This window comes from Macaca nemestrina, chromosome 4, assembly GCF_043159975.1.
Source record: "Macaca nemestrina isolate mMacNem1 chromosome 4, mMacNem.hap1, whole genome shotgun sequence".
Classification (NCBI taxonomy): domain Eukaryota; kingdom Metazoa; phylum Chordata; class Mammalia; order Primates; family Cercopithecidae; genus Macaca; species Macaca nemestrina.
This window is the reverse complement of record NC_092128.1, coordinates 103,513,570-103,527,672: the sequence shown is the minus strand read 5'-3', so window position 1 is coordinate 103,527,672 and position 14,103 is coordinate 103,513,570. Positions and strand designations below refer to the sequence as shown.

The following is a 14,103-nucleotide window of genomic DNA, read 5'->3' as shown; positions in this document are numbered from 1 at the left end:
GAGGCTCACCCGCGGCGGAGGGTCTGGGGTCTGGGAGAATTTGGGCAGCGGAAGAAGGGAGGAGCGCGGATGCACGGGGCGGAGCTAGGGGAGGTCCGGCAGGAGGGAAAGGCCTGTCGGGAGAGAGGGACGCGCATCCGCGGAGGCCGCGCCGGGCGCCGAGGGCGCGGTACCTGGAGTCGAACTTCTGGCCGTCGGGGAACGTCCCCACGTAGTGGTAGCGCACAAAGTCGCCGCTGCGCACGGTGCGCGGGCACTCGTCAGGCACGAAGCGCCGCTCGATCTGCAGCTCCGCGTCGGAGCCCAGGCCAGCCACGGGCGCTGCCTGCCCGGTCACCCAGAGCAGCAGCAGGAGCAGCGGTGGCGGCGGGGGCCTCCAGCCCCGGAACGCCATCGGGGCGGCGAGGAGAGTAGCGCGGACGCAGTGCGGAGCTCGGGCGGCACGGGTAGGCCTGGGCGTGCGGCTGCGTTTGCAAACGTGGAACGGTCTCCCGGCCCTCCCCGGGCTGCAGCCACCACCCCCTCTCCCCTGCCGCCCGCCCCCCGGCCACAGCTCGAGGGGAGGAGCCCAGCCTGGCCGCGCGCCGAGGGCGGGCCTGCTGCGCCCTGCTCCGCCCGGCCTTGGGAATGTGCGCGCCGCGGCGGGGAGGGGGGCTGGGAACTCCAAATGGGGACCCAGTTTGGGCCTGGGGAGGGCGTGTCCCCGAGCGAGACACTGTGATCTCCAGACAAGGCTTTGGCCCAAAGTCGGAAGAGAAAAGCGCGTACTGCCCAAACCCACCCGCTGGTCTCCGCCCATCCCTGGAGACACCGGGTTTGGTGCCATGAGGGGCTCCTACGTGGCGGTGGATCCAATTTCCCCTTGCTGCTTTGGAGAGGGAGGGAAAATTAGATTTTTTTTTTTTAACTTAGTTACAAAGGTATGGTATCTACCTTGAAAGAGACTGAAACCATCCTTGGGGATTTTTTTTTCTTCCTACTTAAAAGAAAAGGGAGGCCGGGCGCGATGGCTCACGCCTGTAATCCCAACGCTTTGGGAGGCCGAGGCAGGCGGATCACGAGGTCAGGAGATCGAGACCATCCTGGCCAACACAATGAAACCCTGTCTCTACGAAAAATACAAAAAAATTAGCCAGGCGTGGTGGCGCGCGCCTGTACTCTCAGCTACTCGGGAGGCTGAGGCAGGAGAATCCCTTGAACCTGGGAGGCGGAGGTTGCAGCGAGCCGAGCTCGCGCCCATATAGGAGCCTATGCCAGGGAGGACTTCATCATAGAGACCCAGATGCCACAGGAATTCATCAGAGTAGTCAGATGCACTTGGAATTGGTTGTTATAATTTATTAAAATTTTGGAATAATGAAAGCAAATCAACGCTTTTTCAACTTGTTGTGGAAGCAAACACAATTCTGATACCAAAACCTGGCAAAGAGAGCAACAAAAAGGAAAAATAAAACTGAAAAAACAGGGCACGATCTAATTTATAAATATAAATGCAAAAATACTGAATAAAACGTGATAAAATCGGATTCAACAGTATATTCGGCCAGGCACAGTGGCTCACACATGTAACCCCAGCACTTTGGGAGGCCGAGGTGGTTGGATCACCTGAGGTCAGGAGTTCAAGACCAGCCTGACCAACATGGTGAAACCCTCTACTAAAAATACAAAAATTAGCAGGGTGTGGTGGCACGGCCTGTAGTCCCAGCTACCTGGGAGACTGAGGCAGAAAAATCACTGGAACCTGGGAGTTGAAGGTTGCAGTGAGCCAAGATCACACCACTAAATCATACCACTGCACTCCAGAGTGAGACTCTGCCTCAAAAAAAATAAGTAAAAAATAAAAAAACAGTATTTTAAAGGAAAAATATACCATTACGTGGACTACCTAGGTGAGCTTCTGCAAATTAACAAAATGTCAGTATTCTCTGTAAGATGAAGATAAAACAATAATTATAAGATTATTATAATCAATTAGGTTTCAGGGATCGAGTGAGAAACTACACGAACAACAAGAAAAATATTCATTGTTCATCTTAGAGCTTATTCTAGAAATAGAACACCTATTAATAAAATTATAGGACAGGGCCGGGCGTGGTGGCTCAAGCCTGTAATCCCAGCACTTTGGGAGGCCAAGACGGGTGGATCACGAGGTCAGGAGATCGAAACCATCCTGGCTAACACGGTGAAACCCCATCTCCAATAAAAATACAAAAAACTAGCCAGGTGAGGTGGCGGGCGCCTGTAGTCCCAGCTACTCAGGAGGCTGAGGCAGGAGAATGGCTTGAACCCGGGAGGTGGAGCTTGCAGTGAGCTGAGATCCGGCCACTACACTCCAGCCTGGGCGACAGAGCGAGACTCCGTCTCAAAAAAAAAAAAAATTATAGGACAGAAGAAGGGGGGAAAAAGCTCTAAGATCATGTGGCCATAGACTCAAAACAGCATGAGATAAAATTCAACATCTACCTCTGATTTTAAAAACAAACAGAGGGCCTGGTGGCTCACTCCTGTAATCCTAGCACTTTAGAAGGCTGAGGCAGGAGGACTGCTTGAGCCCAGGAGTTTGAGACCAGCCTGGGCAACATGGCAAAACCCTACCTCTACAAAAAAAATACAAAAATTACTCACCCCTGTAATCCCAGCACTTTGGGAGGCCAAGGGGGCAGATTGCTTTACCTCAGGAGTTTGAGACCAGCCTGGACAACCTGGCGAAACCCCGTCTCTACTAAAAGTACAAAAATTAGCCGGATGTGGTGTTGCATGCCTATAATCCCAGCTACTCTGGTGGCTGAGGCAGGAGAATTGCTTGAACCCCAGAGGCATAGGTTGCACTGAACCAAGATTGCACAATTGCACTCCAGCATGGGCAACAGAGCAAAACTCTATCTCAAAAAAAAAAAAAAAAAAGACAAAAACTTTCTGATTGTAGTCTATTAATGGCATTGATCACCAAAAAGTACTTTTGCACGTCATCTTTGTATTGTCAAACAACATCTTGATTTTGAAGTATATAATCATTGATAATAAAAATTGTTATATATTTTATTGGCATGAATTCAGACATTCAGTTCATTCACTATACATTTACTTTGGTCCAGTCTTTGCTTCACTTATGTCTCTGTGGCTTCAGGCAAGTCAGGTAACTTGTTACTTCCACCCTTGACTGTAAAACAGATTATACTTATCTTGCCTACTGACCTCTTATGGCAATTTCGGGAAATATCTTGGTGCTGAATTAGTTTCTAGGCTCAGATGCTAAACATACAATACATATTAATTGTAAAGACTTGGGATTTGAAACTTGATCACTTAAACTAGATGCCAAGAAGTCCAATCTTCATGACAACTCTGTATAAGGTCATAATCACTACTTTACAGAAAAAAAAAAAAAAACTGCACTCCAGCCTGGGCAACAGAGTGACACCTTGTCTCAAAAAGAAAAATAGGCTGGGCGCGGTGGCTCAAGCCTGTAATCCCAGCACTTTGGGAGGCCGAGACGGGCGGATCACGAGGTCAGGAGATCGAGACCATCCTGGCTAACCCGGTGAAACCCCGTCTCTACTAAAAAATACAAAAAACTAGCCGGGCGAAGTGGCGGGCGCCTGTAGTTCCAGCTACTCGGGAGGCTGAGGCAGGAGAATGGCATAAACCCGGGAGGCAGAGCTTGCAGTGAGCTGAGATCCGGCCACTGCACTCCAGCCTGGGCGACAGAGCCAGACTCAGTCTCAAAAAAAAAAAAAAAAAAAAAAAAGAAAAATAAAAACCAAACAAAAATTAACCAGATGTGGTGGTGTGTGCCTGTAGTCGCAGCTATTTGGAAGCTGATGTTGGAGGATCGCTTGAGCCCTGGATGTTGAGGCTGCAGTGAGCCATGATTGCACCACTGCATAATTGGCCTGGGTGACAGAAAGAGACCTTGTCTCAAAAAAAAAAAAGGTGGAGCAGGGTGGCCTGCACCTATAGTCCCCATTCAGCTACTTCGGAGGCTGAGGTGGGAAGATCACCTTCAGCCTAGAAGATGGAGGCTGCAATGAATTGTGATCACACCACTGCACTCCAGCCTAGGTGACAGAGTGAGAACCTGTTTAAAAATATATGTAAAATAAAATAAAAACGAACATCTGCTCATGGTGGCAGGAGCCAGGAGCCTGTAGTCCTAATTACTTGAGAGCCTGAGGTGGAGGATCTCTTGAGCCCGAAGTTCAAGTCCAGCCTGGGCAACATACCAAGACTCTGTCTCAAAAAAGAAAAAAAAATCTTGTTATTAAAAAATGCCAAAAAGTTTTAAAGAGAAATGATAATTTGAAAAAATACTTGGCCAGGCGCAGTGGCTCACGCCTGTAATCCCAGCACTTCAGGAGGCTGAGGTGGGTGGATCACGAAGTCAAGAGATCGAGACCATCCTAGCTAACACAGTGAAACCCCGTCTCTACTAAAAATACAAAAATTAGCTGGGCGTGGTAGCGGGCGCCTGTAGTCCCAGCTACTCAGAAGGCTGAGGCAGAAGAATGGTGTGAACCTGGGAGGTGGAGCTTGCAGTGAACTGAGATCGTGCCACTGCACTCCAGCCTAGCGACAGAGCAAGACTCCATCTCAAAAAAAAAAAAAAAAAAAAAACTTACAGCCGGGCATGGTGGCTCACGCCTGTAATCCCAGAATTTTGGGAGGCCAACGTGGGTGGATCACAAGGTCAGGAGTTCATGACTGGCCTGGCCAAGATGGTGAAACCCCATCTCTACTAAAAATACAAAAATTAGCTGGGTGTAGTGGCAGGCGCCTGTAATCCCAGCTACTTGGGAGGCTGAGGCAGGAGAATCGCTTAAACCCGGGGGATGAGGTTGCAGTGAACTAAGATAGCACCACTGCACTCCAGCCTGGGTGACAGAGTGAGACTGTCTCAAAAAAAAAACAAAACCAAAACCAAAAAAACCCTTGCAAATATATGACAAAACAAATGTGCAAGCATAAGTGAACATCCCATCTGTGTTGGCCTGAAATTCTTTGAGGCTCCTTCCATTGAGAAGTGGAGTTTATGATTATCCTGTTGAATCTGGATAGACCCACAGCAGTGCTGACCAATAGACTACAACCTAAATGATGGGCCGTGACTTCTGGGCTAGATCATAAAAGACCATGTTGTTTCCACCCGGTTCACTGGAACACTTGCCCCTTAAGTCCTGATCCCTGTAAGAAGTCCCACTACCAAGAGCCCTCCATGCTGGAGAGGTCACATGTGGACTCTGTGATTGATAGTTACATCTGAGCCCATGCCTCAGCCATCCCAGCATAGGCAGCAAAAATGTGAGTAAAGCAGCCCTTGGATTAGCCATCTGCCCTGTGTTCAAGTCAGCCCAGCCATTTGAGCAGTAAAAATCATGTAGCAGACAAAGCCTTGCCTGCTATATCCTGCCAAAATTCCTGACCCACAGAATTTTGTAAGCATATTAGATTGTTGTTTTTAAACTTTGGGGTGGTATATTATGCAGCAGTACAACAAAACTGAAGTCAGAATACACAGGTGAAGAATTCAGAAAAGAGGAAATACAAATAAATATATTCACCCTCACTAGTAATCAAGAAAATAAAATACACTGGGCACGGTGGCTCACACCTGTAATCCCAGCACTTTGGGAGGCCGAGGCAGGTGAATCACCTGAGGTTAGGAGTTTGAGACCAGCCTGACCAACATGGTGAAACCCTGTCTCTACTGAAAATACAAAAATTACCTGGGTGTGATAGTACGCGCCTGTAATCCCGGCTGCTGGGGAGGCTGAGGCAGGAGAATCACTTGAACCTAGGAGGTGGAGGTGACAGTGAGTCCGAATCATACCACTGCACTCAAGCCTGGGCGACAGAGCAAGTCTCAAAAACAAAAAAGAAAAGAAAATAGAGAGTGTACTTTCACTTGTACCAAAGGCTGCATCTCCCCAATCTATAGATTGTTTCTCAGAAAATAAAAGGTCTCCATTTTCCTCAAAAAAAGAAAAGAAAATTAAGATAATGAAGTACTTTTTTTATTTCTGAAGTTAGTAAGATTAAAAAATAACTGTAAGACATATTGTTACTGAGGAACAGGGAAAATGGATTATCTCACATACAGACAGTGGATCTACACATTGTTACAGCATTTAAAGAGATGCATGAACTTTTTTGTTTGTTTGTTTGTTTGTTTGTTTTTTGAGAGGAGTCTCGCTCGTTGCCCAGGCTGGAGTGCAGTGGCGCGATCTCGGCCCACCGCAAGCTTCGCCTCCCGGGTTCGTGCCATTCTCCTGCCTCAGCCTCCGGAGTAGATGGGACTACAGGCGCCCGCCACCACGGGCACTTTGGGAGGCCGAGACGGGCGGATCACGAGGTCGGGAGATCGAAACCATACTGGCTAACACGGTGAAACCCCGTCTCTACTAAAAATACAAAAAATTAGCCGGACGTGGTGGCGGGCGCCTGTAGTCCCAGTTACTCTGGAGGCTGAGGCAGGAGAATGGCGTGAACCTGGGAGGTGGAGCTTGAAGTGAGCCGAGATCGTGCCACTGCACTCCAGCATGGGCGACAGAGCCAGACTCAGTCTCAAAAAAAAAAAAAAAAAAAAAAAAAAAAAAAGTTTATTTAGGCTAGCTGCTCTCAGGCCTGAGTGAAGCTTATCTAACACATATTTTTTCTTATCATCAGGGTTCGCTTGTACTTAAGAACACAAGACAGCCCTTCAGCGCTATGCTTAGGGCCACCAAGAAGAGCAAAATCACCAATAAAAAGCAAAAAAAATGCTAAAAACATGGCACTAAATATACTGCAAAAAGCACACTTGTTTACAGTATGAGAGCTGAAACAAAGGCAGATCTTTCTTGACCTTGGCTGAAAATATGGACCATTTTTTTCCTTTTACTTTTTTAAAAAATTGAGGTATAATTTTAAAGTGAAATGCATAGATCTTAACTGTATATTTTGATGAGTTTTTTTCCCTTTTTTTTTTTTTTAGAGACAGGGTCTCACTGTATCACCCAGGCTGGTCTTGAACTGCTGGGCTCAAGCAATCCTCCTGCCTCAGCCTCTTGAATAGCTGGGACTACAGGCACAAGACACTATCTCTGGCTCCACAAATTTTCCTACTCAATTTTTTTTTTACACAAATGTCCACAAAATGTAAAAACACCAGATGTGGCCGGGCACAGTGGCTCACTCCTGTAATCCCAACACTTTGGGAGGCCAAGGCTGGCAGATCACCTGAGATCAGGAGTTTGAGACCGGCCTGGCCAACATGGTGAAACCCCGTCTCTACTAAAAATACAAAAATTAGACAGCTGTGGTGGCACACACCTGCAGTCTCAGCTACTTGGGATGCTGAGGCAGGAGAATTGCTAGAACCCGAGACGTGAGGTTACAGTGAGCCAAGATCCTGCCGCTGCACTCCAGCCTGAGCAACAGAGCTAGACTCCAACTCAAAAAAAAAAAAAAAAAAAAAGCACTGACACTATCTAGGAATGGAATTTCTGGATCATATGAAACTCTACTGGTAACTTTCTGAGGAACTGCCAAAACTTCACTTTACAGTTTTGTAGGTTGCAAAAAAATAATCTGATGTCCAAGATCACCAGAGGAACACCACCTGTTCCTCCCTCCCATCCAATGGTCTCTCTCTTGTGTGCAGTGACTTACTTGCGGAGAGGAATAAACACAGAAGAAGAAAAAAGCAAGTCAAAGGACATAAATATGGGTGGGTAGATGTGGCTCCCTGTGACTTCTCTTACGGAGGTGTGCCCTAATTCACAGTCTTTTCTACACAGACAGAGGATAGTCACCATTTTGTACTTTCTCTTTGTTCTGCTTTTTTTGGTTTTGATTTTTACTTTTTCTTACTTTCTTACTTCTTTGTACTGACTCATATTTCTCCACATTACAAATGTAATAAATTAATTAGATGCAACAAGAAACAGACTAAACAAGGCTGAAAAACAAATTAATGGCATGAAAGAAAGTATGATCTGAAGCCGGGTGTGGTGGCTCAGGCCTGTAATCCCAGCACTATGGGAGGCCAAGGCGGGTGGATCCCTTGAGGTCAGGAGTTCGAGACCAGCCTGGGCAACATGGTGAAACCTGTCTCTACTAAAAATACAAAAAAGTTAGCCAGGCATGGTGGCATGCACCTGTAATCCCAGCCACTTGGGAGGCTGAGTCAGGAAAATCACTTGAATCCAGGATGCCGAGTTTGCAGTAAGCATAGATCATGCCACGGCACTCCAGCCTGGGCGACAGAGTGAGACTCTGTCTCAAAAAAAAAGAAAAAAGAAAAAAAGAAAAGGAAAGTTTGTGATCTGAGAGACCAAAATAGACACCGCTTTATCAACTAAGTTGCACTTAAAGCTTCAGGAAATGAAGTTACCTATGGGCAGAGTAGGTTCAGGGCCTGACTGGCATGGCAAATGTCTAAATTCCTTTGGCTAAACTCCCTAACAATAGGAGCTATCAATTCTGATTTACAACCCAGACCACTACAACTCTGATTGGACAGAGGACGGGCCTCACAAACATTCTTTTCTGATAAGCTACTGCAGGCCTTTGGCCAGTTTCAGCAGCTTATAGAGGATTTGCACAAACTGTCTATGTATCCTGTAGTTCACTTTTTGTTGTAAAGAGCCAAATTCCATCTCTTTTTAATGCAAAAACTTGGTCTCAAAGTAAATGTGGGATGTATGTGACATATGTGTTTACCCAATCCCCTTATAAATATGTATAGCTTTTCCCTCAAACCTGCTAAATATGATATGGTTTGGTGATATACTTTGGTTGTGTCCCCACCCAAATCTCATCTTGAATTGTAATTCCCACAATCCCCACATGTGGTGGGAGGGACCCGGTGGGATGTAATTGAATCATGAGGGTTGTTACCTCCATGCTGTTCTCATGATAGTGAGTGAATTCTCACCAGATCTGATGGTTTTATAAGGGGCTTTCCCCCCATTGCTCAGCACTTCTCCTTGCTGCTGCCATGTGAAGAAGGACGTGTTTGCTTTCCCTTCTCCCACGACTGTAAGTTTCCCGAGGCCTCCCTAGTCCTGTGGAACTGTGAGTCAATTAAACTTCTTTCCTTTATAAATTGCCCAGTCTCGGGTATTTCTTCATAGCAGCATGAGAACGGACTAATACAATATGTATGATACTGGCCTTATGAGGCTTAAATCCCAAGCTATCCTTTTCCTCTTCTAAGACCGTGCACCTTCCAGCCACATCAGAGCCATAAGCCAAAAAAGAAGAAGAATTCTAAGCAATAATAATAAAGAGGGCAGCAAAAGGGAGCGGTGGGAGAGAGTGTAACAGTGATGAAGTCCTCACAGACATTCTTGGAATTGGATTTCTGCAGCAGTCTACCAAAGAGAAAGTTTTACTGTGTACCAGGATGTCAATGGATGCTTTAAAAGTGGAAATATGTGGTTAAAACTGAAAGAAACCAAAATATTCCTCCGTAATATACTAGGGATTGTAGAGCTGAAGATTAAAGGGCAGGGGACACTCTACCCTTCCCCCTGCTTGCCTGATGGCAGGACGGCAACTTACAAAGACAAAAGGTCTTCCTGCCTCCTCTCTGCCTTTCCCGCCTAAAGACGGGCTTTTGCAGGGTTTGCTTATAAGCTCATACACAAAAGCGCCAGAGACTTTACTCTTCCCATAGATTTACCTTCTGACATTTTCCTACCTTTTGGAAACCTGAAGATGCTCTCTTGTCACTATAGGATTTATGAGTCTTTGTTAAAATACTATTTAAGCAAGGCCCCTAAGCCACTGCCTTGAGAAAGAAATCCATTTGAACTGAGAATCCTTTCCTGTGTGATGGGTACAGCAATGACTTAATACACTTTTTTTTTTTTTTGAGATGGAGTCTTGCTCTGTTGCCCAGTCTGTAGTGCAGTGGCACGATCTTGGTTCACTGCAACCTCTGCCTCCCAGGTTCAAGAGATTCTCCTGCCTCAGCCTCTTGAGCAGCTGGACTTACAGGCCACCACACCTGGCTACTTTTTGTATTTTTAGTAGAGATGGGGTTTCACCATGTTGTCCAGGCTGGTCTCAAACTCCTGACCTCAGGTGATTCACCCATCTCGGCCTCCCAAATTGCTGGGATTATAGGCATGAGCCACAGCGCCCAGCCAAACTTCTGCTGACTTTTATTTTTAGGAGGCTGTTTCAACGAAGAACCTATGAGAGAAAGAAAATAAATTATATTTTCTCCCCTAGAAAACACAGAATCACTCTTAGAGTTGTATGTGTGTGGCTGTGTGCATATGTCTGTGTGTGTGCTGTGAAATATGCCCATTTAGTAGTTTTTGTAACCATAATCATTTTTCTTAGTGTTAAATGACTCTTTTGGGAATTAATATCTCTAGTAGTAAAAAAAATTCCTTTAATTTCACAAATATGTCATTTTCTGTTAACTTTAAGTAAAATAAAATTTAGGAATTTCTATTTTAAGACGCGTGTGTGAATAATCTCCCTTTCATCTCTGTATTACTCTAGCTACCTATGTCTTTAAAAATAAATAAATAAATAAAAATAAAAAAACTAAAAACAGGGTCTCACACTGTTGCTCAGGCTGGAGTGCAATGGTGCGATCATGGCTCACTGCAGCTGTGACTTCCTGGGCTCAAGTGATCCTCCCACCTCAGCATCCAGGTAGCTGGGACTACAGGTGCGTGCCACCATGCTCAGCTAATTTTTGCATTTTTTGTAGAGATGGTGTCTCATTATGTTGCCCAGGCTGGTCTTGAACTCCTGGGCTCAAGCGATCCTGAAACCTTGGCCTCCCAAAGTGCTGGGATTACAGGCATGAGCCACCACTATCTATGTCTTCATCCATCTTTTCATTGGTATACATTGTCAACTGAAGAATAAGGCGGTTCATAAATCTGGAAAGGAGAACTTTATTTCTCAGAAAGGGTTGCAGCCTGCAGGTGGCCATTCTGACAGGCTGTGAAGCACAGCCTCCTGCCAGAAGCCAGAAACAGACACTTCAAGGGAGGGGCAAAGGGAACAGGAATGTATGCTGGACAGTGTGGCCAAATATACATATTCAATAAGCTATAGGAGGAGTCATGAATATTTATGAAAGGAGAAACACTGAGCATCATGCCCCTTCATGGGTTCCGTGAACAAAAAAATGGCCAGGATGGCATGATCTGATGGTGGGGTTTTTGACCCTCTGATGTCCAAATGTGAAGCAGAGGAGGTGAAAACCCTACTGGGTCTTGGCCGGGCGCGGTGGCTCAAGCCTGTAATCCCAGCACTTTGGGAGGCCGAGACGGGCGAATCACGAGGTCAGGAGATCAAGACCATCCTGGCTAACACGGTGAAACCCCCTCTCTACTAAAAAATACAAAAAACTAGCTGGGCGAGGTGGTGGGCGCCTGTAGTCCCAGCTACTCGGGAGGCTGAGGCAGGAGAATGGCGCAAACCCGGGAGGCGGAGCTTGCAGTGAGCTGAGATCCGGCCACTGCACTCCAGCCCGGGCTACAGAGCAAGACTCCGTCTCAAAAAAAAAAAAAAAAGAAAACCCTACTGGGTCTCTTACCAGGTCAAAAAAGAAAGGGCAGCATCCCCATTGGTTGACATCAGTGGTGGAATCTTTTGAAAGAGCTGGTTTCTTCTAAGTCCATAGGGAAGAAAGGTTAATCATAGTTAGTGAGGGAGGGCATATAAGGAGGTGTGCCTGATCCCCACCCTGTCTGCCCAGGCTGGAGTGCAGTGGCATAATCATGGCTCACTGCAGAACTGACCTCTCAGGCTCAAGTAATCTTCCCACCTCAGTCTCCCAAACAGCTGGGATACAGGTGTGCGCCACCAAGCCCAGCTAATTTTTTTTTTTTTTTTTTTTTTTTTTGAGACAGTCTTGCTGTCACCTGGCTGGAGTGCAGTGATGCGATCTCGGCTCACTGCAACCTCCACCTCCCAGGTTCAAGCGATTCTCCTGCCTCAGCCTCCCGAGTAGCTGGGACTACAGGCATGTGCCACCACGCCTGACTAATTTTTGTATTTTTAGTAAAGATGGGGTTTCACCGTGTTGGCCAGGATGGTCTCAATCTCTGGACGTCGTGATCCACCCTCCTCAGCCTCCCAAAGTGCTGAGATTACAGGCGTGAGCCACCATACCCGGTCAGCCCAGCTAATTTTTAAATTTTTTTTGTAAAGATGAGGTCTCACTGTGTTTCCCAGGCTGGTCTTGAATTCCTGGCCTCAAGAGATCCTCCTGCCTTGGCCTCTGAAAATGCTGGAATTCCAGGTGTGAGTCACCATGCCCAGCCAAGAACTTCGTTTTCAAAGTTACTCTGGGGTCCACTTGGCCAATATGGGGTCTGTTCAGTTACTTGAAGGGGCTTGGGATTTTTTTTTTTTTTTTTTTTTTTTTTTTAGACAAGGTCTCACTCTGTTGTCCAGGCTGTAGTGCAGTGGTGTGATCATGGCTCACTGCAGCCTCAAACCTCCTGGGCTCAAGTGATCTTCCCACCTCAGCCTCAGAAGAAGCAGGGACTAGAGGCGTGCACCACCATACCCAGCTAATTTTTTTTTAAGTAAAATTTGTATTATTTTAATTATTTTTATGTACAAAAAACTCAGCAGTGTACATTTAACCCAGTTTAGTGGCAAGTTCTTTAGCCTTTGCCTTTTCAAGCTTGGCGATGCGAGCCACAGACTTGGGACCCAGGACATTGCCGCCCCAGTGATAGCGGATCTCATCGTGTTTGTCGTTGTAATTGGTCCTGATAGCGTCCACCAGCTTAGCCAAAGCGCCTTTGTCTTCCGAGTTCACCTATGTGAAGGCGACAATGGAGCAGGTCTTCAGGTGGACTAGACGTCCCAGTCTTGCCTTCCCCTTGATAATGCAGTAAGGGACCCTCATTTTACAACACAGAGCAGGCAAGAAGACAACCAGCTGGAAGAAAGCATTAGCTGAAGAGTGGATTTTGACCAAAAGCAGTAAATTTCAAAGTTAATACCCAGCTAATTAAAAAAAAAATTTTAGTAGAGATAAGGTCTCACTATGTTGCCTACGCTGGTCTCCAACTCCTGGGCTCAAGAGATCCTTCCACTTCAACCTTTCAAATTGCTAGCCTTATAGGCATGAGGCACCAGGCCCAGCCAGGGTTCAGGATTTTGTTTTTACTTTAAAGATTTGACACCTGTCCAGTAACACAGGCTAAGGATCAGGTGCAGCTGCCCCACTGCTAGTGGGTCAACACCAAGGCTGCCTGGCTGGTCTCAAGAATGAATCTGGTATCTTAGGAGGGGCAGAAGAACAAAATAAAAAACAAACCGAGGGGCTCATGGACAGGATAATACGACAGCGAGAGAGTACAAACAGAAGCGTTCCTCACTTGTGTGGGCTAGGTGCCACAGTACAAAGTGAAGGGTGCCTCCGTATGTGTTTATGGTTGGCTAACAATCACTTTACTCTCTCTCTCTGGAAATGGACTGTGCCTGCACATCCTACCAGATTAAACAGGCATAAACTAAAGGATGATGGGTTAAAAAAAATGCTTTAAAGTTATAATCACCAGGGAAAGAATTCCATAACCATCCATTGGTTAATGGATGGTATATTATTGCATTGAATCTCTTGGTATCAGAAAACTGGGTGAGATTTAAGATGTGACCCCATATTATAAAGAACCTGACTGCATTTTTGGTGTTCTACAACTGAAAACTTTCAAGCTCCACTTCCACGATTCCCTCTTACCCACAGGTAAGTGAGCCGATAGAAAGCACATGCACTCCTTCTCTTGGCACTGTAGGGGGAAGTTCAAGCCACACAAAGCCTGGGTCCTTGTGCAGGAATGCTCACCCAGGTTCCACCCCTAACTGCAGTAATCCCAGGGCCACTTGCTTTTGCTTTGTCAAAGCCGTTTTTGGACTGGCTTAGGCACCTGATCTGCTCTCCCCAAAAGTTTCAAAATGTGAGTAATGCATTTCTTTTTCTTTTTTTTTTGTTTTTTTGTTTTGTTTGTTTTTTTCAAACAGTTTCACTCTGTCACCAGGCTGGAATGCAGTGGCATGATCATGGCCCACTGCACACTTGACCTCATGGGTTCAAGCAATCCTCCCACCTCAGCCTCCCAAAATTGCTGGGAT

At 46.3% G+C, this 14,103-nt stretch overlaps 1 protein-coding gene across 1 annotated transcript in view; it reads right to left on the bottom strand.

Moving 5' to 3' along the window:
- The window catches only part of LOC105475850 (FKBP prolyl isomerase 9), a 51,481-nt gene extending 50,953 nt beyond the window's left edge, over nt 1-528 (bottom strand). The window contains exon 1 of the mRNA XM_071094047.1: nt 174-528. Within this exon, the coding sequence (XP_070950148.1) occupies nt 174-394 (221 nt within the window). The 5' untranslated portion in view covers nt 395-528. The remainder of the gene's footprint in view (nt 1-173) is intronic.
- Between the last annotated feature and the right edge of the window lie 13,575 nt (nt 529-14,103).